General features: G+C 37.5%; 1 protein-coding gene across 1 annotated transcript in view; it reads right to left on the reverse strand.

Moving 5' to 3' along the window:
* DOCK4 (dedicator of cytokinesis 4) overlaps nt 1-7,037 on the reverse strand; it is a gene marked incomplete at its 5' end in the record, with an annotated part of 156,630 nt that extends 149,593 nt beyond the window's left edge. The window contains 4 exons of the mRNA XM_027891849.1: nt 745-841; nt 2,270-2,325; nt 5,902-5,942; nt 6,954-7,037. Of these exons, the coding sequence (XP_027747650.1) occupies nt 745-841; nt 2,270-2,325; nt 5,902-5,942; nt 6,954-7,037 (278 nt within the window). The remainder of the gene's footprint in view (nt 1-744; nt 842-2,269; nt 2,326-5,901; nt 5,943-6,953) is intronic.
* Nucleotides 7,038-23,310: the final 16,273 nt, after the last annotated feature.

The raw sequence follows: 23,310 nt of genomic DNA on the forward strand, positions 1-23,310 counted from the left end.
TCAGCTACTTCTCCTGCATTATTGCTATGAAAAGCTAAAATTCACTTAGAAGAACCATAACTCTCCATCAATAACTTTTATATTCCAAGGGCTCTGACAAATTGCCATTTGATAAATCTACTCTTTATTTCTCTTTCATTCACTTCATAAGCTCACTAAAATGGGCATTAATTTATTGTTTGTCTTGGCTTTCTGTCTGGAAAGAAAGCAAGCCAGGGTATTTTGAACGTGCAATAACAGCAGTGAAGAAAAGTGCTGCCAAAAAAAGAAACAACTGCAGTAAGAATAGGAAGGAAATATGAACACTATAAGTAACAGAAAACCAAAGAAAAAAGATCCTACAAAGAGCCCTTGAATTAGAAGCAAGAGACAGAAAAGACTGTAGGAACATTACAGAGAAGTAGACGCACAGTATATTTTTCACAATTTTCCATCAGACACTAGGATACAGACATTTCACATCTACAGTTAAGAAAAACTGAATAAATAGTAAGTCAGGTGCATCTTTGGTCTTGGTATCTAACAATTAGCTCTACTGAAGTAAATTATGCATATGAATACAGGAGACATGCTAATATTTAAGAACAGTATTAAGCTCCAAATAAAATTTTCAGGTATTGAAACATTTAAAAAAAAACTGACTTTTTTTCTGAAAGATATACTTCAGCTAAGATAGATCATTTAAACAGCACTGTGTCTTTTGAGATGGCATTAAATCAAAACAATATTATTCAGGGTACTTGCCACATAGAGTTGTTTCCACATTGTTCCCCAGTCTCTTAAAGTTGATGTCATTTCTGTAATAACAGAATCTTCTGTTGGAATAACCATTTCAAATTGTCTGTAACATGCAGAAAAACACATGATATTACACAAGCATTATTAATGCCATTGAAGTTACTAACATGTAGACTTTCTCCTGCACACAGTGATGTCTATCAGTGTACATGGATGCTCCTTCAGACCACGACAATTTCAGTTTGTATATCAATTTCATTCCCCTGGAAAAACTTCGGGTGAAAATAGTTTAATCCCCATGCAAAGTCTTAGTCCTAGAGCAGTCAAGGTGAATTTTTTTGCTATGAGATAACCATGTCAAAAACGACTTTCACAGCATAATAATTCCCATTGTTTCCAAAGGCATCTTGCCACTTTAGCAAGTGCTTTTCATGCCTGGATTACTTTTTTCATGATATCTTGTCTCTCTTAGGAAATTAACATAACAATGTGATAAATCCTGGCCATCATCTGCAGTAGGGCATATGGCCTGAATGGGAAATATAAACTAACAGAGAAAATAGAGGCAACAAAGATTGAACTCCCTGCAAGTACTGTCATGGTGTCCACTAACAAAAATTATTTCTCCTTTAAGCTTTATTTTATTGTGTTGGTTTATAATTTTATTTCACTGAACCTTCAGTTTTAGCTACAACCACTTTGTAAGGAGAAAGCATCCTAAGGCACGACAAACCACATGTGGCCTGAACTCCACTGCAAACAACAGTGAGTTTAACAGTAACATGGGGAACACTTCCACCTGTGGAAATGAGACTTTTAAAAATATTATTACAATCTTCATGATTATTTCTGCCCAACACATAACAGACCTTCTACTCACTCACTCACTCATGCTCCCATAACAAAGGTCACATACAGTTAGTTCAGGCATCCATCTATTATGAGAAACGTCGTTACGTAAACAGGTTTTAAACTGTTTTGTACCAGTTCTCTATTAGTAAGTCCAAATAAACGATACAACGAGAACACTCACAAATTAAGTAAAACTTTGGAAAAAACTGTTGAGCTAAGATCACTGACAAAAGTTTTTCAAAACTGATACCATCAAGGTAAGTATTACATTTTAAAAAAAATGAAATTTCTTTCAGTTAGAGCATTTGATTTTCAAAACAAAATTTTAAAACTAATTTTAACCAATTATTCTGTTTTTATCAACTCTTCTAAAAATGACATCAGTTTTTGTCAAAAATAAATATTGGCTTTCCATCACTCGAAGAAAAGAAGTAAAGGAAAAAATGTCTCTATTCATTTACAGTTTTAGTGAAATCTTTTGCCATTAAACTGCTACGTTATTTTTGCCTTTTCAGAATACATCACTCCAGTTTTCTTACCATGAAGGAGTATCAGGTTAGCTAAGGACTACCATTTCAAGTGCTGTGGCAGTAAGCTGGTTATTTCTTTGTAATCAAAAAATCTTTGATACAAGTAACTGATCATGTTAAAATATTTGAAATCAGAACATCTCACCTACCCTTTGTTCTTAACACATGCATTCTTCAAATGTATGTAGTTAGATGGAAATATGCCCTGAAAAATAAAAGAGTTTAGGTAAAAGATGTCCCATTACATGAGTTTGGCATACCATTAAGTACTATTCAATATGCAAATGCATGCTGAATTAAAAGTCCTTCAAATAAGCAACAAAAAACACACACAAGGAAAGAATGCAATAAATACTCAGTATAGCTCTAACAGAAACTAAAATGCCATATTCAGTAGTGTTTAAATCACAGAATCACAGAATCAGCTGGCTTGGAAAGGACCTCCGAGATCATCAAGTCCAACCCTGGATCCAACCCCACCGTGATTGCTAGACCATGGCACTAAGTGCCACATCCAGTCTCATGTTAAAAACCTCCAGGGACGGTGAATCCACCACCTCCCTGGGCAGGCCATTCCAATGTCTGATTACTCTCTCTGTAAAAAATGTCTTCCCAATATCCAACCTAAACCTCCCCTGGCACAGTTTAAGACCATGCCCTCCTGTCCTACTGCTGGTAGCCTGGGAGAAGAGACCAACCCTCACCTGGCTTCAAAAAGTTGTAGAGAGTGATGAGGCCTCCCCTGAGCCTCCTCTTCTCCGGGATAAACAACCCCAGCTCCCTCAACCTCCCCTCCTAGGCTCAAGTCCCTTCACCATCCTGGTTGCTCTTCTCTGGACCTGCTCCAGCACCTCAATGTCCTTCCTGAACTGAGGGGCCCAGAACTGGACACAGGACTCCAGGTGTGGCCTCACCAGCACTGAGTAGAGGGGAAGGATCACTTCCCTGCTCCTGCTGGCCACGCTGTTCCTGATCCAGGCCAGGATGCCATTGGCCTTCTTGGCCACCTGGGCACTCTGATGGCTGCTGGTGCTGCAGAGGGTTGTTGTGGCCAAAGTGCAGGACCTGGTACTTGGCCTTGTTGAACCTCATCCTGTTGGAATCAGACCACCTCTCCAACTTGTCCAGGTCCCTCTGCAGAGCCCTTCTGCCTTCCAGCTGATCAACCCTGAAATTGGTGTCATCTGCAAATTTGCTAACAGTGGACTTAATCCCCTCATTCAGATCATCAGTAAAGATATTAAACAGGACTGGGCCCAACACTGATCCCTGGGGGACACCACTGCTGACCGGCTGCCAATCGGATGCAGCCCCGTTCACCAGCACTCAGGGCCCGGCCCTGCAGCCAGTTCTTAACCAAGCAGAGAGTCCTTCAACACTTCAGAATATTAGAAGATAAACACGTGTAGAATACATAGAAGACTGTTTGAGAGCTCCCTTAGTCTAGATGGTTTTATTGATTATTTCCAGCTTGATAAAAAACAGACAGCTGCTGGGCATAACGTCTTACCAAACATTTCTTTTAAAAAGGGGTTTCAGAAAGGGATTTTCAAAATAAAGTAAAACAAATAAAGTTAATGAAGTTCAATAAAAATAAAGATAAGGTAATATAGGAAGTCAAAATTTTCTTTTGTGGCTAGTATGCCCTGCAGCACACAGGAAAGTTGTAGTAAATGCCTGTCAAAGAGCCTCAGTGTCTGCCAGGAGCAGTCCTTTCCAGTTGTTTAGGGCTATCCACTGTTCTCTTGAACAGGTAGTGTTGCTGCAATGGTAATACTGCTCTTACAGCACACTAACCTTCATAAATCAGAATACGCAAAATAAAGCAAGTCATCTTCAAGCTTCTGCCTGGGAACATAATACACTATAGCTCATGCAGTGAGGGAAAATACATATATGTTCTCTTCATAATAAGCACAGCTTCATTCAGCTTTCCTTTGTGATGATGGTGTCCCATTTTCTTTTAACACAGGCGTTGGACCTTCGAAAAAAACACATCTACTTTGTAGGGGCAGATAAGATAACGGCCAGTCTTTGCGAACGAAGAACCGGGGAAGGTCTTTCCACCTTCCAGCCTGCGCATTGGATTTTTTAGGTGAGACACAGTGTGCACAGAACTGAGCCCACCCTTTAATCCTGAGGTTCATCTGCCGGGGCCAAGCGAGCTTGGACGGTGGCAGCGAGGTCCTCAGGATGTAGATGGATTGCCTTACAGGGCTAACGAGCTCCATCTGCCCAGGGAGGGGACCTGACTGGGAATCGAACCCGGGCCTCGGCAGTGACAGCGCCGTGTCGTAGGGGCAACTGCCCTTGTAAATGCTCTTACTCCTCTGTAACGCAAAGCAATTCAGGAGAGCATCTCCCAAGGACAGTAAGACATACAGCTTTGCAGGTGTAACACTGTGCCAGAAAACAGGATGGCTGCATATGCACACTTATTCCAGACCAGCTGCCACAGATAATTTCTTCGAGTGTCAAAGCTGGCAGAATAACAAGGCAGGAATCTTGACAGAGCAATACCAATAACAAGAGGTGTTACAAGGTTCTTATTATTTTACTTTCAGAGAGAATCCCTTCAAAAATCCAATTCAGAAAACTGTTTGCATTCACACTAGGAAAGCAAAAAATATACATCTTATCTTTTCACACATCAAGTCATGTTTAGAAAACCTATTCATAACTTCTATCGCACATTTGACAGACCACAAAGCAAGACTGACAGCAAGCATGTGGTAAGAATTGCAACAAAAGACACAGAAGATGCAATAACAAACCACAACTGCTCATGCTTCATAAATCAAGTTGTAATATACATCAATGAGGTCAAAGTAATAAACATCAGATTAGGTTCTGTGGCTAAATTTATTTTTTCACATCGACCTTCCATATAAAAGCAAGGAAATTTATGTGAACAGAGACTGCAGGCCTTAGCACAAAAGGTCAATGACTTGACGTGAGCCCCAAATACTTCTGAAATTAAAGTATATGCACCTTATTTTGCTGAAGAGTCTTAGAAATGAAGAGAGAAAAAGAAGAACAAAGCTTACAACGCAAGTTAAAGGATCAACAGATGATTTAAGATCTTTCTTTCCCGTGAAAAACAAAATCTTTACAGTCCCAGAGGTAAGACAACAGCACAGATTAAGAAAATAGACAAATAAAACAGACAAAGTTTAAAACAAATTCAACACAGACACTGAAACACAAATTTTGTAACTTTTCATGTCTGAATGCAGAAAAATAAATCAATGAAGTCTGAGTACTATCAGCTATGCTACTATGGAAATCAAAGACTACACATCAAAAGAAAATAAAATGAACCATATATTTTACATGACAATACATATCTTTTATTCAATTGATACTCTACAATGTGGCTCCTAGAAACTAGCTGTCTCCACTGGCTGCTCTAAATTAATTCACAGCACCAAGAAAAACAGGCACAGTTTAACCAACTTCTCCAACAGTATTTACAATTTCTACTTTCAGTAGTCTTTTCCCCTCAACTTAACTTCCTTTGAGCTGAAAATCTAAAAATCAGAAACAAAAGAAAATTCACCAGAGTCTTGGATTTGTAAAGTGTATCATTCTAAAACACAGAAGCATTTCTGAAGGGTAACCCATGTTCAAATCTAATTAAAGCAATATCAATAATATACTTAACACTAAGCCCTATTATTCCCTTAAAAGTAAATATCATATACTTACATGCAGACTATAAACTCTTAAAAAGTAAATATACATTTTTGCCAAAGAATGCAAAACCGCAATTGACCTTTACCTTAACATTCGGGTTTTTTAAGGCAAATCCTCTGTACCATCCTGAGAAGAAAGAACATTTTGTTTTTTAGAGTATGCATATAATTTCCATATGTAAAACAGATTTCATCTTTCCCTTTTGAATAGATATGACAATTCCACAGTGCTGTCAGACTGCACTCATCTAAAAGACTTTCCATACAGTGAAAGGTATTTCATTTAAACCAGCTCATATTTGGATGACTGCATTCACACCATTTCAGGAATTACTCTTCTACTTTGTATGCCTAATGTTTCTAACAATGTAACCCAAGTATATTCTGCATTAGACACTGTACCAGTCAAAACCAAAATGGTTTCATACTAGCTGTAAACATTTAAAAACCATTTTTGGACTTCATGTTTCAAATTTATCAGCCACATTACTATACAAAATTTCTAATATACCTGATTTGAAACAATAGATCCTATGCCTTCTAAAACAACATTTCTTACAAGATTATCCATAAATAATCCTGGTATAAAATAAAAAAATACCTATATAATCCCAAATGCTAAAAAGAAATCAAATTGACAGACAAGCCTTATGTGTTAAGGAGGCAGATTATGGGAGAAAAAAAAGCAACTTTTTTTCTCTTACACTAGAAACAGACATTTTTTAAAATTTTATTTCCATTCTCTACCTCAGAACAGATGCAAAATAGAATGCTGCCACTGCTTAAAGTTTTAAACTTGTGACTTTGAATTAATTTGATAGTGTCCATGACAGCCAGGCTTCCCTCAGAAACACCAAGAAAGCAGAAGAATTACAATGAGAACTCTTTGCTGTTATAACTCTTACCTCTATATAAGTTTATTACATGGAGAGATTAAATAAAAATAAATGATCTGCAAATTAATTATTATAGAGATTAGAGCTAACTGGAATTGTGAAAAAAAAAAAATTAGGAGCCCAAAATGTGTTACATAACTTTTAAAATGTGTTAATTTAAGAAAATAAATTAATAGTAATGGGGTTCAAACCACCAGTATATGAAACTTAATTATCCCTAGAATTCCAGCCTGTGAACTCACCATCGCATTTCTCTAATATTTGAACGGTGTCTCCAATCTCCAGTGATAGGCCATGTGGGACTGTCCCTCGAAAACCAGCTATTACTGAAAAAGATTATAAGTTTCAATTATTCACAAAATTAAAATATAAATTATTATTCCTATTGTTGACAAAAATAGTATATTACTCGGGGAAGTTATGTGTTAGAACAAACAAGCTTACTAAAATTTAATAACCTGTGGAAAGAATCAGAGGTTAAGCCACTTCTATGAGAGCAAAATTTAAAATTCAGGACTTGGGAAAAAACCTACACACTCACAGTGCTACCATACATGAATGGAAAGCTTGTACTGGAGAACACTATTAGCTAGACCATAAGAACCCCAAAGGACACAAAGTGTTTTATTCCACATGCTTACACTAACACATGTCAGACCTCAAAATTTTGCAAGCTGAAAGTGCCAATATATGCCAATATTTTTGTTGCCATCTATATCACTCACATGCCATGAAAGAAAAAATCTTATTTCACATTCACTTCACAGATGCTATAAACCCAGCACTCCACACAACACCAAAAGTGAGGAAATAGTTAGGGAGTGGAGACCAGTGTTGTTCACTCCAATACCTTAAGTGCACACACAGTTTCCCCTCCAGCCTTGCCAAAGCCAGTGAAGGGAGGTCATGAGCTCAGGCTGGGACAAGAGCTACAGAAATGGGCTTCCTTTGCTGGAGATGAAACATGCTTCAGAAACAAAACATCCATCAGAGCAGTGATGTTCCTAAATTTCAAGTCTTATATTGCTAGTGCTAAAACAATAGCCAGCTATTTTTTTCACTCAGAATCAAAATAGAATACTCAAAAGCCACTCCAAATGCTCATTCCTACAAATGCTAAAAATCCATTAACGTGCTAGAATCCATTGACCTTGGCTAGAGCAGCAGGTGGCCACCAAGCTGTTCTATCATTCCTCTTCCCAGCTGGACTGGAGAGAGGGAATAAAAGGGAAAACAACTCAAAGGTTGAGATAAGGCAGTTTACTAAAGCAAAAGCGAAAGTTTGTGCAAGCACAAGTGAAGAGGAAAATTATAAAGTTTATTCACTACTTCCCATTAGCAAGTGATGTTTGGCCACTTCCTGAGAAGCAGGGCTTCAGCAGTTGCTCAGAAGACAAACATTGCAAACAACTAATGCCCCCCTTTCTCCTCCTTCACTTAGCTTCTGTATCTGAGCTGACATCATGTGGCATGGAATATCACTCCGGTCAGTTTGGGTCAGCTGGCCTCTTCCCTCCACAAGCATGCGTATTGAATCAATCTCTATTAAATTTGGTGCTCCTCCTGCCATCCAAGTTATTTACACAGAACTGAATACCCTGAAATAAGCACTATGCAATAAAAAGAGCTACTTGTTTGTTTGTTTGTTCCAACACCATGACCAGATATACACTTTTAAGCAGGTTAGTTGCAAGATGGCATCTGTACATTGTAAAGTTTGTCTAAGAGTTGAAAACCAAGAAGTTTTCAATGCATTATTATACAAAGATCTGAAATTTAAAACAGTTTATTAACTAAGAACAGATGAAAATAAAAACAAAAGTCCCCAAATATCAATACATTGTATATCTCAATTCCCCTGTGGCACTGCAATGACAGGAGTCATTATAGTCACCTTTCTAGCTTGCAACCAGCAAAACTGGATTATGAAGCCTGCCAAAATAGCACCTATAGCCACTGAAAAAAAAATAATGAATTAACTGAAGAAGCATGCAAAACCAAATCAAACCCAAAGTATATTTGTGAGATGTCTTATTTCTAAACTCCATGAGATAAAAAAATGCAGTAATTTTCTCTTTAAGAGCCAACATATCCTATCATATTGTTATGATCTGACTTTGCTGTGACATTCAATTTTTATTACATAGTTACTGAAGCTGTTAGAAATCTTTTCTTCGCTTTTTTTTAAAGAGAAGTTTAAAAAATTCTTTTAGGACAAAGAGAAGTTTGAAATCTGACACAGTGTAAAAAATAGATAGCAATTATTTTAGAACATGTATAAAAGAACAAAATTATACCTTGAAATATCTTCTAGAAGGCTGGCATTCAAGCATTACATGAGAGTTAGTATTAAAAAGATCATTTAAGCCTCACCAAGAACAAGCTAGTTTCACCTCTGGTTTGACTCTTGTATAAGATGAAAATATCTCCACATAAAAGGGTGCATTGTGACACGGTGCTCAAGATGCCCTTGTCTCAAGTTAAAAATTAAGGTCAACACAACAAAAGGAGACACACAGTACATGCAGTTCTGGTTGAGTAGCAGGACACACACTCCCACATATAAAGTGATCAATAGAAGTAATATCTACAGCAACTACTCAAAGTTCAAAAATAAGCATTTTTATCACAAAAGCAGACTTGGTTTTCACATAATAAAAATCATTCCTTCAACTGAAGACAGAGGAGCGGGGATAGGATGTGAGGTTAAAGAACGCTAATTACCTTAACAATTAATTATTGTTTGGCCATATTCCACATGCAAAATGCTTGAGTAAAAAATAGACTCCAGTTCAATACCCTAAGTCACGGTTCCTCAACCATTACAGGTGGCATATGAATCACACAGAAATGTGCTAAGTATACACTAGAAAATCAGATTTGAAAGGTGGAAACACCATGTCAGAGGGACTGCTTTTGGCAGGGAACAGGGAACAAGATGCTCTGATAGAAAAGGAATTGATTAGCTGGTAACAGGAGTGGCTGGCCCATTTCAAAGTTTTGCTTGGGGTTATATTCTTAAAATTTTTATGCCTGAAATAACTGGAGATCTGCATATAAGAACTAATGAGGCAGACATTGTTGTTCTTTTCCTCCTAACAGATGACCAGAAGCTATTATTGATTCCAGATATTATCTACTATAATTGAAATCAGGTCCTCTCGGTTGCAAAAGCAATTTTTAAAGTTTTTATTCTGGACTTAAAGTGCCATTATTTCAACAGACTGAGACTTTCAGGTACAACTATTTCAAGGGGTTTTGCTTCCATTCAACAGCTAAAAATATAATCAAAAAAAAGCTGTGATAAATGAATTCAGGACATTCAAACATTATAAAGTTATATTAGTTAAAATAACCATTAATTTTGTATTTTGCCTTTGTGATGAAAAACTGAACTTGGTTTTATGCAGCTTTTTAGTTGATGAGTAATAAGGTGTTTATGTTACCTCTGAGGAAGGCTCCATTTCAGTGATTTTTGCTGCAGAAGTGTAAAAAACTATACTTTGATATGGCCTGATGCATAGTAAATACAACAGAAACCTGACACTGTAAACAGCTGCAGAAAATGCAACATCAGAGAAAGCATATCATCAGGACAATCATTATTAAAAAAAAAAAAAAATCCATCAGCAACTCTACCCAGGACATTGTTTGGAAACTCAAGTTTGAAGCTACTGACCACTGGCAAGCAATGCAGCATCCAGAGGTACAGCTCAGCATATGTGGCCCAGGGATCTCCTGAGCCAGAGATGGCATTTCTGTGTTCAACAACCATTGATATACGATCATTCTATCAATTTGCCTTACTAAGGTTTATACACATCACAATGTCAGTGTCCACAAACTCACAGTAAGCTTTCTAGTTTAAGTATGCTTCGTGGAAGAAAAAAGTCTTCCTTTTGTTTCACAATGCTGCTTAAAATTTATGTCTCCTGTTTTGTAGGGAAATCTGAATAAGCAATCTCTTGTCACCGTCTCTGCACGTTAGCTGTACCTTTTCCAGGATGAAGTTTTTTCTCCTTAAAAGAAGCTGAAGAACCTATTCTGGTTTCTAAATAGGCAGAATTATTAGAAGCTTAAACAAACGAAGGCATACAACTTTGCTGATGCAGAATGGCTAGATTTTACTGTAAATGTGGGGGCCTTTTATATACGAATTGATCTGGATGGAGTGGCATGATAGCACAGCTACATGCTCATGCTTCTAATACACAAGCTAATTTGGGCATCTGTTCATAATGCATTGTGCTGCCTACAGATACCCCAGGAGGCTTGCTGCAAACCAACAACAAGCTAATGAAGACAGCGAGAGAAAAGCAGAGAGGGGGTGGGGTGGAGAATCAATCTAATCTCCTTTCTATAAACACAATATATACAAATGTTAGTTTCAATAACAGAAGTGCTCCTGAAATCTCCTGCTGAGGATAAGCACTCTCACATTTGTATTGAAGTCAAAGAATGTGGGTTCTCTCGCCTGTATATGTACACTGCAAGTAAAAGGATCAAACGCATAGCTCAGATGATGACAGTTCAGAACTCCTGAGCCACACCTGGCTTTTGAATATCTCAAGTGCTGCTCATGTGCAGCAGTCAGTTGTTCTTAAGAAGTGAGTGCTTGCATGGAATTTTCCTAACAAGAATATTTACTGAACAGTAAATATTTACTTTCTCAGTAAATATTTACAGAATATTTACTGAGAAAATACTTGAAGGCACATCAAAAATCATCAAAAAAGTTTGTATCAATGTCCAAGCTTTGAAAATACTATATAAAGTAGCATACATATAGAAAACTATTCATTTTTCTGTAAAAAACCTCACATCTGGAATTCCTACTGCTAACAGCACCAGCTACCTGTAACAGCTTGATCAGTTCCCCCAGTATCTGCAAGCATTTTTGCTAACTCCCTTTTTTGGGTACCTTAGCTATTATGCACTATATCTTAGAGCAGATCAGTAAAAGTAACTTGTGATGATGGCACCTATTTTATATTGAGAATGGCTGCCTATCTAGAACACCAAAACTGGAATAATTTCTTCTTCTATGAAATAGCTAGTTCAGCTCTTTATATTTCTGGAACTCCTACTGAATCTTTTTATGTCTACATCTTGTCCCTGCTGAGAGAAATTTCTTGATTTGCATTAGTTCTGAAACAAGGAATTTAAAAGTAAAAAGAAAATGAACCAAAAAGGTCTTTACAACTGGAAAATCTAGTACACCATCGAGTCTGTGAATAGATGAAACAGCTCTTCCCCAAGAATTTGCTCAGGAGTCTCCTCTACAGAGAAGGAATGTCAGTGTAATACCATAAGAGGCATCATGGTAGAAGCTGAGGTGGATTCAGTGCAAACAGGTGTAGGTTTCATGCATTCAAACAAAATATAATAAAGGAACTAATCTGCACTCAGTTCAACCCAGTCTCACTTTAATTCTTTAACAAAGAGCTACAGATGCAATATCAATGCACTAAAACTGCAATGTTGAACAGGAAGTGTGGATTAAGTAGGTACTTTCCTTCATTTGGAAACAGTAACAACTTAAAAATCCAGTTAGTAGAAAGAAGTAAATGAAAAAAGTAGATTATATTTAGATGACGTTATCTGTAAGAATAACCTCTTTTAGTTAAAAGTAACTATGACTTTTACTAAGACGAAGTGTTTCCAAAGTTCTAATAATTTCAATCTTTGTTAAGTAATTGCCTTAATTTTTAAAAGCATGATCAAGGAAAAGAGTTACTGCTATTTAACTTGAAGAAGTCTTTATGTTTCATTCATAGCCTTTGGGGAAACAAAGTCTCTGATCAAAATCAAATAAACCAACAGGGGGTTTTGTAACTTCCTGTGAGTGTCAAGTATCATAAAGAATCGAGGATGAAGGACACAGCCTCAAGCTGTGCCAGAGGAAGTTCAGGTTGGACATCACAACGAATTTCTTCGTGGAAAGGGTTGTTAAACACTGGACCAGGCTGCCCAGAGAGGTGGTGGAGTCACCATCCCTGGAGGTGTTCAGGAAACGACAGGATGCAGCAATTAGTGCTATGATCTAGTTGACAGTGTGGTGATCGATCAAAGGTTGGACTCGATGGTCTTAGCGGTCTTCTCCAAGCTAATTGATTCTATGATTCTGTGATGTATTCACAGCACAAGTGCATCATCTCAGGTCCACCAAGGCCAAAAAAGCCGCAGATACCAGATCTCACGCCCACTCTTCAGCGCATTTTGTACCTCATTAAAGCATGAGATGATGCTCAGCGAAATCTCTAAAAACTTATCTTAGGAGACACAAAAATCTACATTATTTCAAATCTGGAGCTATGGTGTAATTTCATATACGCCAGAAAGTTTGTTGGCTACATGTCATATCCCTACAAAGCCAGCAGAAACTGAAGGAAAAAATTAAAAGCCTCATATGATTATAGACACAGGAGCTACCTTCCAGAAAGCACTTAATTTTTTTCAGAATAATAGAACGATGATTATTTCAAAGACAGCTTTGAATACATGAGTACATTCTTACAATTTCATGCTGACTTAATGTCGGAACACTGGGTATGGTCTGTAGTCTAATGACCACACATTCCCTGTTCTCCCCTTTCCTCCCCGAAAGCATTATAACACAACATGCTTCTCTGAACTCAGTGAGCATAATTTCACAGCCTTTAACAAACTCTAAGTAGAACCATGCAAACCCAAGCTCAGAAGAGCTGTAGTCTTGTGGACTGCAAAGAAAAGACAACCGCTGTGCAAGCTGAAAGCACTGCACTTCACCAACTATGAGAGGCAGCGGGAACACAGTTAGACAACAGTGCAGTCACTCAAAAACTCCACATGTTTGTATCAAAGACTTTGGTAAATGAGTTTGGTTTCTCCTTAATATTAGCACTGTTTGCTACCTTTAGCTAATAAATAGCATTTGAGGAAGCCAAGAAAAGCAGAGCATACATTTTCTTCACTAATACAGAAGAGACAGAACACCCTTCTTCCAAAGCAAAGTCAGGTCCATCAATTGACCATATAAGTGAAACGTTGCCCACTTTTCTTGTATTTCCTTTGGAAGAGTAAGTTTAATTCTGTATTTGACTTTGTGGAAGAAGATTTAAAAAAAAAAAATAAAATAAACATATTCTGCAATTTTCAGTGCCACTGCTTTTCAGCTTGTCTGGTATCATTGTATTTCAGATGAGTTTTAGTCTCCTGGTAATCTGTATTTCTCAGATATTCAACCACTTCATTATAAATTTATTTTAAGTATTTTTATTTTACCAATAAGGGTTCTGTTTACTTTGACTTTAACCTTTCTCTAATGTCCTCTATAGCATTTTATAGCTTAAAAAATTATTCTGCTTTTGTAAGCTATGAGCCTTAGCCACCTTGTTTTTTACAAAGAACATTTATTAAATGTCAATTTTTTGCTGCACATCAAAAATTACTGCAATATGGCATTTTTCAGAAATGAAAGAAAAACCCTACCAACTTATGCAATAAGCAAATTGTGCAATTCAGCTAACATGAAAAATAAACCACAATTGTGAGCTTCTGAAGACGATCTCCCAGACTGGCCAATTCTCTGAGATACAAACTCTATCAGAAAACCACTTGAAAGACAGACAGTTTGGCAAGGTGTGGAATTAAGTGCAGCTAAGGAAGAACAGCGATTATAAATCACTAATAAATACCCTGACACGTGGGGTTTTTTTAACCTTAACTGAGTCAGGACTTTCTTGATCTAATGTCACTGAGAGGCATTTCAAATACACTGCAATACAGCTATCAGAACTAGTAAAGCAAAACTGCTTTCTCCTGCAAAAATCCTTAGAGATGGTTGAATGCAAGTTTAAACATCCCACTCTGGCTTTAGGTTTGTTTATTAGATTTAATGGTTGGAAATAACCACTGCACTTTTCAGCCTGACTTGAATAGTTGTGCCAGCAGAATTCGATGTATTTAGCCCTGAGGGGTTTCATCATTAATCTGTAATCTCCATAAAGTTAAAACTTCAAGAATATTTAATGATCCCACAATTACCTTAAAATGTATGAATAGATATGTAACAAGTGCATACAATTTATTCTCTAATCAAGTCTCTGAAAAATTATTAAAAAACCCCCAACTATCAGAATTTATACTTTTAATAGTGTTTCTGTAGTATGGTGCACTTTCAGAAATGCAAGTATAGGATCTTCTTGAAAAGTCAGAATCTTCACATTCTGCTCATGCTTACTTAAGAACAGTGCCTGTTACTCCAAAGGCAAGGGTGAAGAGAGTTTAGGTTCGTTTGGCAAGTGTTTATATAAGCACAAAAGAGCATGAGAAAAATGTATCTGCAAAGTATAGACAACCAATTAAGATAATAAAGATTGCTGATAAGGGGGTAATTGTTCTGTTTGATGTGATGAGGGAGGAAGGAAGTGTATGAGTAAATAGTGCTCTTTGCTTTTTTAAATGTTTGTTACAATTAATTGCTGCATCTGAATCTTTATTTATGTAAGAGTACTTCAAGAGATAAGATGATTCTTTTAGTTTTTAACACCTTGGAATAGTCAATAAAAATCACAGAATCACAGAATATGCTGAGTTGGAAGGGACCTACAAGGATCATCGAGTCCAATTCTTAGCCCTGCACAGGACCATCCCCAAGAGTGCCTGAGATTATCATCCAAACACCTCTCGAACTCTGTCAGGCTTGGTGCTGTGACCACTTCCCTGGGGAGCCTCTTCCAGAGCCCAACCACGCTTTGGGTGAAGAACCTTTTTCTAATATCCAACCTAAACCTCCCCTGACACAAAATCAGGCCATTCATTTGGGTCCTGCCACTGGTCACCACAAAGAAGAGATCATTGCCTGCCTCTCCTCTTCCTCTCATGAGGAAGTTGTAGACTGCAATGAGATCTCCCCTCAGTCCAGGTTGAACAGACCAAGTGACTTCACCCGCTCCTTCATACAGCTTTCCCCTCAAGGTCCTTCATCATCTTCATTGCCTTCCTTTGGAAGCTAAAAAAGAAGTCAGTGCCAAAGTCTTCTTTCATGCCAAGGGTGGGATTTGAATTCGCACTTGCAGAGCACAAGGGATCAGTAGGCCACCTCCTTAACCACCTGGACACAACTGGTGGTGTAACAGTTCTCTCCTTACCCCATCCTCTAGATTTGGCACAGAAGTCAACATTTCAGATACCATGGGTCCAGGAAAACATGAAAAACACTGATGTAGTTCTAAGAAATTAGTACTGGGGGACACACATTATCATCCGGCACCATAAAATACTTCCTGAATGAAACTAGTCAGGATTTGACAAGCAAATGCACAGTGCCAGGCAAACCAGACTAGAAGACTTCTTGTCTTTCGGTATTAAGGAGATTTCCAATCCTTCTTTAGCTGCAAGAACCTACAAGACTCTTTCCTGATACTCTTAAAAACAAAAATTCTATTTTATACATAAATAAAATTAGCAGAAACAGGTAAAAAGATTTTTGTGTCAGCCCAGTGTCTGCCAGCAGATCAGAAACAACACTGAAATGAGGGAACACAAATTAAGCAGATTTGCAATCTATCCACTTGGCCCCCGTCCATGCCATTAAGCCACATGCCACGTGCTTGTTTTGCAGTGAACCAAGATTCAAAACTTGCAGGGTTAAAGGAACAGATGCTGCCAAACTTTACTTCAATGGGGCATGAACAAGACTGGGAATGACGGGATGTGCAAGTCAAGGCAAAACCTGCAGCAAAGAAGTGCAAAGCCTCCTCCCAAGAAGCTGCTGCCCTGGAAGGGACCACTCCCAGGGAGGACCAGCAAACAAACTGCAACTCCAGGACTCCCCTTGGCCACAGTGCAACAGTTTGTTAAGAGAGTCATCACACCATATCAGACACAGCTGACAGAATCATTACACTAATTTAAAATGATTCATTTTTTTAAATACTGTGGGTGTTTTTTCCCTACAACTAATAGCCTCCTGGGGATCCAGATAGAATAACGAAGGCCTCACAGGATTTATCCAGCAGTTGAAGTAAGGAAAGAACAAAGTTGTATTTTTCTCCCATGCTTGAAAAGACCTTCTGAAACAAGAATATGAAACTCAAGCAGAGACATCTGTGGCTTGATTCAACTTGACTGTTGTTCAGTTCTTGTACTCCACCAAGTAGTTTCTGATCTCAACTCCAGCTTCAGTAGTTTTTAAAACTGAGTGAAACAAGCCTTACAAAGGGGAAATCGTGCCTGAACAAATCTGGTGACCTCCTATGACTGGGCTACAGCATTGGTGGATAGGAGCAGAGCAATTGATGTCATCTACCTGGACTTGTGCAAAGCATTGACACTGTACCACACAACATCCTTATCTCCAAATTGGAGGGACATAGATTTGATGGATGGGCCACTTGGTGGATAAAGAACTGGCTGGATGGCCGCATACCAAAAGTTGTGGTCAACAGGTCATTTCCTGCATGGAGACCAGTCACAAGTGGTTCCCTCAGGGGTTGGTACTGGGGCTGATACTGTTCAACATCTTTGTCAGCGACACAGACAGTAGGACCAAGTGCACCCTCAGTACATTTGCTGATGACATCAAGCTGTGTGGTGCAGCAGACACGCTGGATGGCATCCAGAGGGACCTTGACAGTGTTGAAGGTGGGCCTTTGTGAACCTCATGAAGTTCAACAAAACAAAATGCAAGGTCCTAGACCTGGGTCATGGAAATACCAGACACACCTACAGGTTGGTGAAGTGACTGAGAGCAGCCCTGTGGACAAAGACTTGGAGATAAACATGAGCCAGCAGTGTGTGGTCATAGCCCAAAAAGCTGACTGAATCCTGGGCTGCATCAAAAGAAGTGTTGCCAGCAGGTCAAAAGAGGTGATTCTCCCCCTCTACTCTGGTCTCATGAGACTGTTGAAGCAAGTCCAGAGGAGGGCCACAAAGTTGCTAAGAGGACTGAGCACATCCCCTATGAAGACAGGCTGAGAAAGTTGAGGCTGTTAAGCCTGGAGAAGACAAGCCTGTGTGGAGACCTCATGGCAACTTTCCAGTATCTGAAAGGAGCCTACAGGGAAGCCAGAGTGGGACACTTCATCAGGAACTGTAGTGACAGGAAAAGGAATAGTGGGTATAAATTGAAAGAGGGGAAATTTAGGTTAGATATTAGGAAGTTTTTTACTGTGAGAGTTGTGAGACACTGGAACAGGTTGCCCAGGGAGGTTGAGGATGCTCTAACCCTTGCAGTCTTCAAGATCAGGCTGGATAAGGCCTTGAGCAACCTGGTCTAATGGGAGATGCCCCTGACCATGGCAGGGGGAGTTGGGACTAGATGATCTTTAAGGTCCATTTTAACACCTTAATATTCTGTGATTCAATTAAATATAGAATTCCTGGGAGCACCATACATGAAGAAACACTGTTTTGGATTTGCTTCAGCAGCAGGTTTTGATCCATATCATAATCCTAATCACGAATTAAAACAATTACAGGTGTGTAAATAATCAGTAAAACACTTAGCCTGTAATAGGTTTATTCTTCCTAACAGCAAATTGAAGGGACCAAATCAAAGAAAAAAAAGTCATTTCTCTATGCAGGAAAGAAGCAAGAGTAGAAAGATTAGGAAAGTATTTGCACTGAAACACACAGTTAAAGTTGCAGAGGAAGAGGAAAGTAAGAGACACACCAATGCTTGCAATTTGCTTTCAACTTTCTTAAACAATTTCAACTCACCTATTAAAAATATGCTGTTTATTAACTCTAAAATTACCATCCAAATTAAAAGGAATCCCTTTTCCACTTCATGTGCTTGAACGGTCAGCCAACAATCACTGCTGGGCTTGAAATGAAATTCATTAGTTTCAATCAGCAGTAATGTTAATGGCTATGATAATTACACTCATTGGTGGTTTGGTTACTTGTTGTGCCAGAAAGAGATACCATTATGTGACCAACATAATCCTACCTAATCCTTGAAGGCTTGCATATAAACCACAGAAGTGTCACAGAAAGGAAATTATATACAAGCAAAATCAGTGAAGTGTTATGACTTTTCATATTTGTTTTCTAAAATGCATGGAAATTAGATGATTTAATGCTTTCAATCTCCAAAAAGAATTGGAGATGTCAAGTGAGCCGAAACAGAATTTTTGTGCTCAAGTACATCTTGTGGAATTTGCAGTCTTTACATTTCCATTGGATTAGACATGAGAAGAGACAAACTATAATTTTTACTTGGAAATACCCCTACCACCACTTCACTTTTTCTGGGGAAAAAAAAAAAAAAAAAGGTAGATGTACTAATTATGAAATTAGATGTGTTTAATTTCATCTGCTCTATCATTTCTATTTTATTGTTTGAATTCCTTACCCCCCTTCTGTCATTTTAAGGGCTGAAACAACTGCCAGCATTGACACATAGCAAGCAACAATCAGTGAAAGGAGTGATCAAATAGTGATGGACAAATTAGAATTAAAGATTAAACTCAAGAGATGTTTAATTCGTGCCTTTGTAAAAGCAGTGCAGTAGTACCAGGACACAGAAAGGCCTTGACATTGTGCAAAGATTGGTTGCCGTTACAAATACTAAATTGATCAATGGAAGTATTGTAATGTAGGGCAAATACACGCCAAATCAAGACTAAAATATCATATTAATGATTCAACCTCACAACTTGCTTTGTCCAGGTTTTGAACCTCAGGACTAGGGATTTACATTAAATATTCAGGGTTGACCTGGTTTCATCAATGTTAGTCCTACTTAGAACTTGTACGTCTAGGACTGGGAAGTGGAATTAGGTGAAAGGACAATGGTTTTCTGCCTTTTCTGGTTTGGGGTAGGTTTTCTTCCTTGAATAATTCTTAAAATATATTTAGTTCATTCCCAAATTTTTGAAAAAGAAAAGGTCTCTGGTTTTAGCAACACTAAAGCTAACCAAACTATTACAGAACAAAAAATGGGATAATTCAGGTAGATGCATTTTATCTCGCGCCTCATGAATTTAGGATAGTAGTAAATAAGAAAGAAGCTTTCCAGTTTTGTCTCCCCCATTACTAAAAACCTTATTTACAATGTTGGAAGCATTTCTTTTGCAATTTAGAACATCATACTTAATTCAATTTTTTTAAACTATAAAATTACTAATGAACAGGAACTGGCAATTTATGCATAACAAAACTATGAATTAATCATAAAACACAACACAGGACCCATGTAGAACTACATATTCTGATTTCTAATGAAGTAGCTTGAAACAGCAGCACTAATGGCAAAATAGCCACTACTATAATTGTAGGTTGAAAGGCACCCTTAGGATCAAATCCAACCATAAAACGCCTCTATTATACTATACCATACTATACTACACTATATTAGTTTTTCAGCAGACTAATTAACTCTTGCTTACTAATGACAGAAAGTTATCTAATCTTAATTGTGGTATCCAAGAGAGGTCTTTCAGGGTCACTTTGGTGTCTCTGCATCACACTGCTTTCTGCCATAGAGCCACGAATATCCCAGTGTCAGGGAGACTATGGTTCACGACTGCAGGTTTTACTTTTCTTGTATTTGTAGTATAACTAAGATGGGATAAATAAAAACACTACCAGATGTTGACATAGCTGTGGTGACAAAAAGAATACTCTGGCAATGACCTACAACATTTTGGACAAACGTTTCCAGTTGGGTTTGCCATGGAATTAATAAGATAAAGCTGATGTTGGGATGGATGGTGCAAACCTGCAGCTGCTACATTTTGCCTGATGTAACTGAGAAACTTAAAACTATGAAAACAAGACAGTATTCTCTTACATAATTAACATTAAAAATAAAGAATAAACAATCCACAAACAACAAACAACAAAGAAAAAACAAGAATCAATAGAAGAAAAGGGATCAAGGAATTCACCGAAGGCTTATGATGACAACTGTGCATTATTCCCAGTAAAACAAAAAGTAATAATGTAAACACAAGTGCTGAGACTACTGTAGCCTGCAACAGAGAATTCACTGAAATTCCTAATCTCGTCATAAGACTCTAAAGTAGGTCACAGCAAGCTTAAAATTTGACAGAAAGCAAAGACTAAGGGGTAATAGTATGTAAATCACCTTACTTGCAAAGTTGATACTTCCCCCTCCCCCCTTGATTTTGACAAAGCCTCAAATACAAATGGATCCATTGTCTCTGCAAAGGAAGAAATATTTATATAGACACTTTTAAAAATACATATTTAGTGACAAACCATGTGCTTTTATACCATGTCTAATTGATCTAGAATTCCTTCAGTAATTATTTTTTCTTAATTAGTGATGTACATCTGGTCAGTATTACCTTAAATGCTATGATTAGAAGGTATTAAAAAAACAAATACAGCATATAGCAATCCTAGTTCAAAATATACATATAAACACCTTTTTTTTTTCCAAATCGTACTTTCACAACCCAGGAGTATTTAATCTAAATTTTGCACAGAAGCATTTAGAATAAAATTCAATTAAATTATGTTCTTGTGAAAAGAGGAAAATATAAAAAAAAAAAATCACCAAGAATGAAAAATGTCTGCAAAGTGTCTGATTTATCTTACAAATCGTGACTTTCAGTACTTAATATGCTTGACACTTAACACTTAGTAAGTTAAATAAGTAAGTGAAATTTATCTCTTGCCTATATTCAATGCATTACCTTGGGCATTTAGGATATCAGAACCTTGAAACAGTCTTGTTTTGTTCTTCACTGAGTAAAATTCTCATAAGAGGCTCCCAAATCACATTCTCAAATCTGAAAGACATATTCTGATAGACAGCTATTGTATCTAGAGATTTTGTTTCCAGCTCAAAGTTTCAGATTTCACCTTGGGAATAAAGCATTGCACTCATGATACTATTAGTTAACAGCAAAATGCTACTGCACCAACATCGCACTCAACATAGCATATTAATCTTATTCTAGATTATTATACAAAGGAAACAACCTAACTAACTCCTGCCAAACAGCACTTTTTTGTTCTTTTATTTCTTTACACCCTGTTTTAAAAACATTTTTCTGTAGACTTGGAGGGCCTTGACAGAAAAAGGAAAAAACAAAAATTGTTATGGTAGGAAAATTATACTGAATCCAATACAGTGATAAGATGAAACCCCTGTGTTAAATATTTATGTTTTGTTCTCTAGATTTTAAGAGCTCCAGTACTATACTCACATTTATTGACAATATACAGTCATTTTTTCAAATGTCTCTAATCAAGATAGCTGTATGTAAGGAAATCTTCCAAACTTAAATCTTCCTTAAGGTGCCAGAATAGAACTTCATAACACCATGTAATAAGATTTTACATACATGGTAAATCAACCGCAACAGTTTAGAGTATCTGTCTATCCACGCCCAGTTTATATCACAAGTGCTTTCTCCATTGCTAAGAGTTGCTGATGTGTGTCAGCCAACTGGCCTTTGGGTAGAGAGTGGGAATCAAGGATCATTAAACTTTAATGACTTCTATCTGTGAAAACCTGAGTAAGTCTATCATAAAGGGAAAAAACTCCAATAATTTTGGTCAATTATTAATGCATATTCTTCTAAATCTTGCTCTCAGGTGGGTGGGGGTGGAGAGATTTGGAAGAAGTGGCAAAAGAAAATGGAAGAATAGAGGAATCTGAGGAAGCTGCAGAAAGGTTCTGCAGGAGAGAGAAAGATGGAAAGTTATAAGAATGAGGCTTTCAAAGACTCCAAAGTAAGCAAAGCAAAGCAAGAACCAGAGAAATTAGAAAACTGAGGCAGGGATAAGAGTAGCAATATTTCACGTGTGAGAAATGGAGCAATTAGGTGGAGAGCTCTCAGAAACATATATATTCTTAAATATTTTTAGTATTCTTTTAATAGGACATTTACCTGGATGGGTAACTAAAAACATTCAGTGCCAACCCCGACTTAATGCAAGGGCAGCGTACAGATAACCCACACTAGGCAAGTGTGCCTGAAACACTGGATGAGCCTCCCATAACCTAAGAAATTCTAAGGCTATCATTCTGAAGTGACACACAATAATGCTAACACAAGCCTAGCAACTCTCACACAGTTGCATTTTGATAATATCCAGACAGAAGGTTAACCGCTGCCATAAAGGAAACTACAAAGAACTTTAAATCTAAAAAGAAAGGAGAGATGCTGAATTCAGAGATGCTGACAAAAAAAGCCTTCTGTTTTTAGCTTCTCAGACTTCTTTCTTCAAAGGAGATCAGGAAGTGGTGATGTTGGGTTTGGGGGCTTTTTATGATGTAGTCATTTGTTCTCAGAGAAAGGAACTAAGACCAGAAGAATCATTTCAAGTAAGCCATTAAACAAGAAGCAGATTGCTATAATTTCTGGATTACACTGACCATTACAAAGCTAAACGCCCTTTCTGACTAGCCATCAGCATCCCTTCCAATTTTTAAGCATTATTTATGTCTCCTATTTAGGCACAGGCCAAGAAAAATACAGTCAGCATTTCATATTTGACAGCTACAAACATCAGTATGAAGTGACTTTATATGAATTATTGTGCATAAAAGCCCCAGTGTTGTAATTTATTACAACAAAAGCATTGCAATAAACAAAAAATTGGGGATGGAGGGCCACCACAAATGTCTGTATC

This window comes from Empidonax traillii, unplaced genomic scaffold (assembly GCF_003031625.1).
Source record: "Empidonax traillii isolate 1590-97213 ecotype Southwest subspecies unplaced genomic scaffold, ASM303162v1 scaffold332:size1087224, whole genome shotgun sequence".
In the NCBI taxonomy this organism is placed as follows: domain Eukaryota; kingdom Metazoa; phylum Chordata; class Aves; order Passeriformes; family Tyrannidae; genus Empidonax; species Empidonax traillii.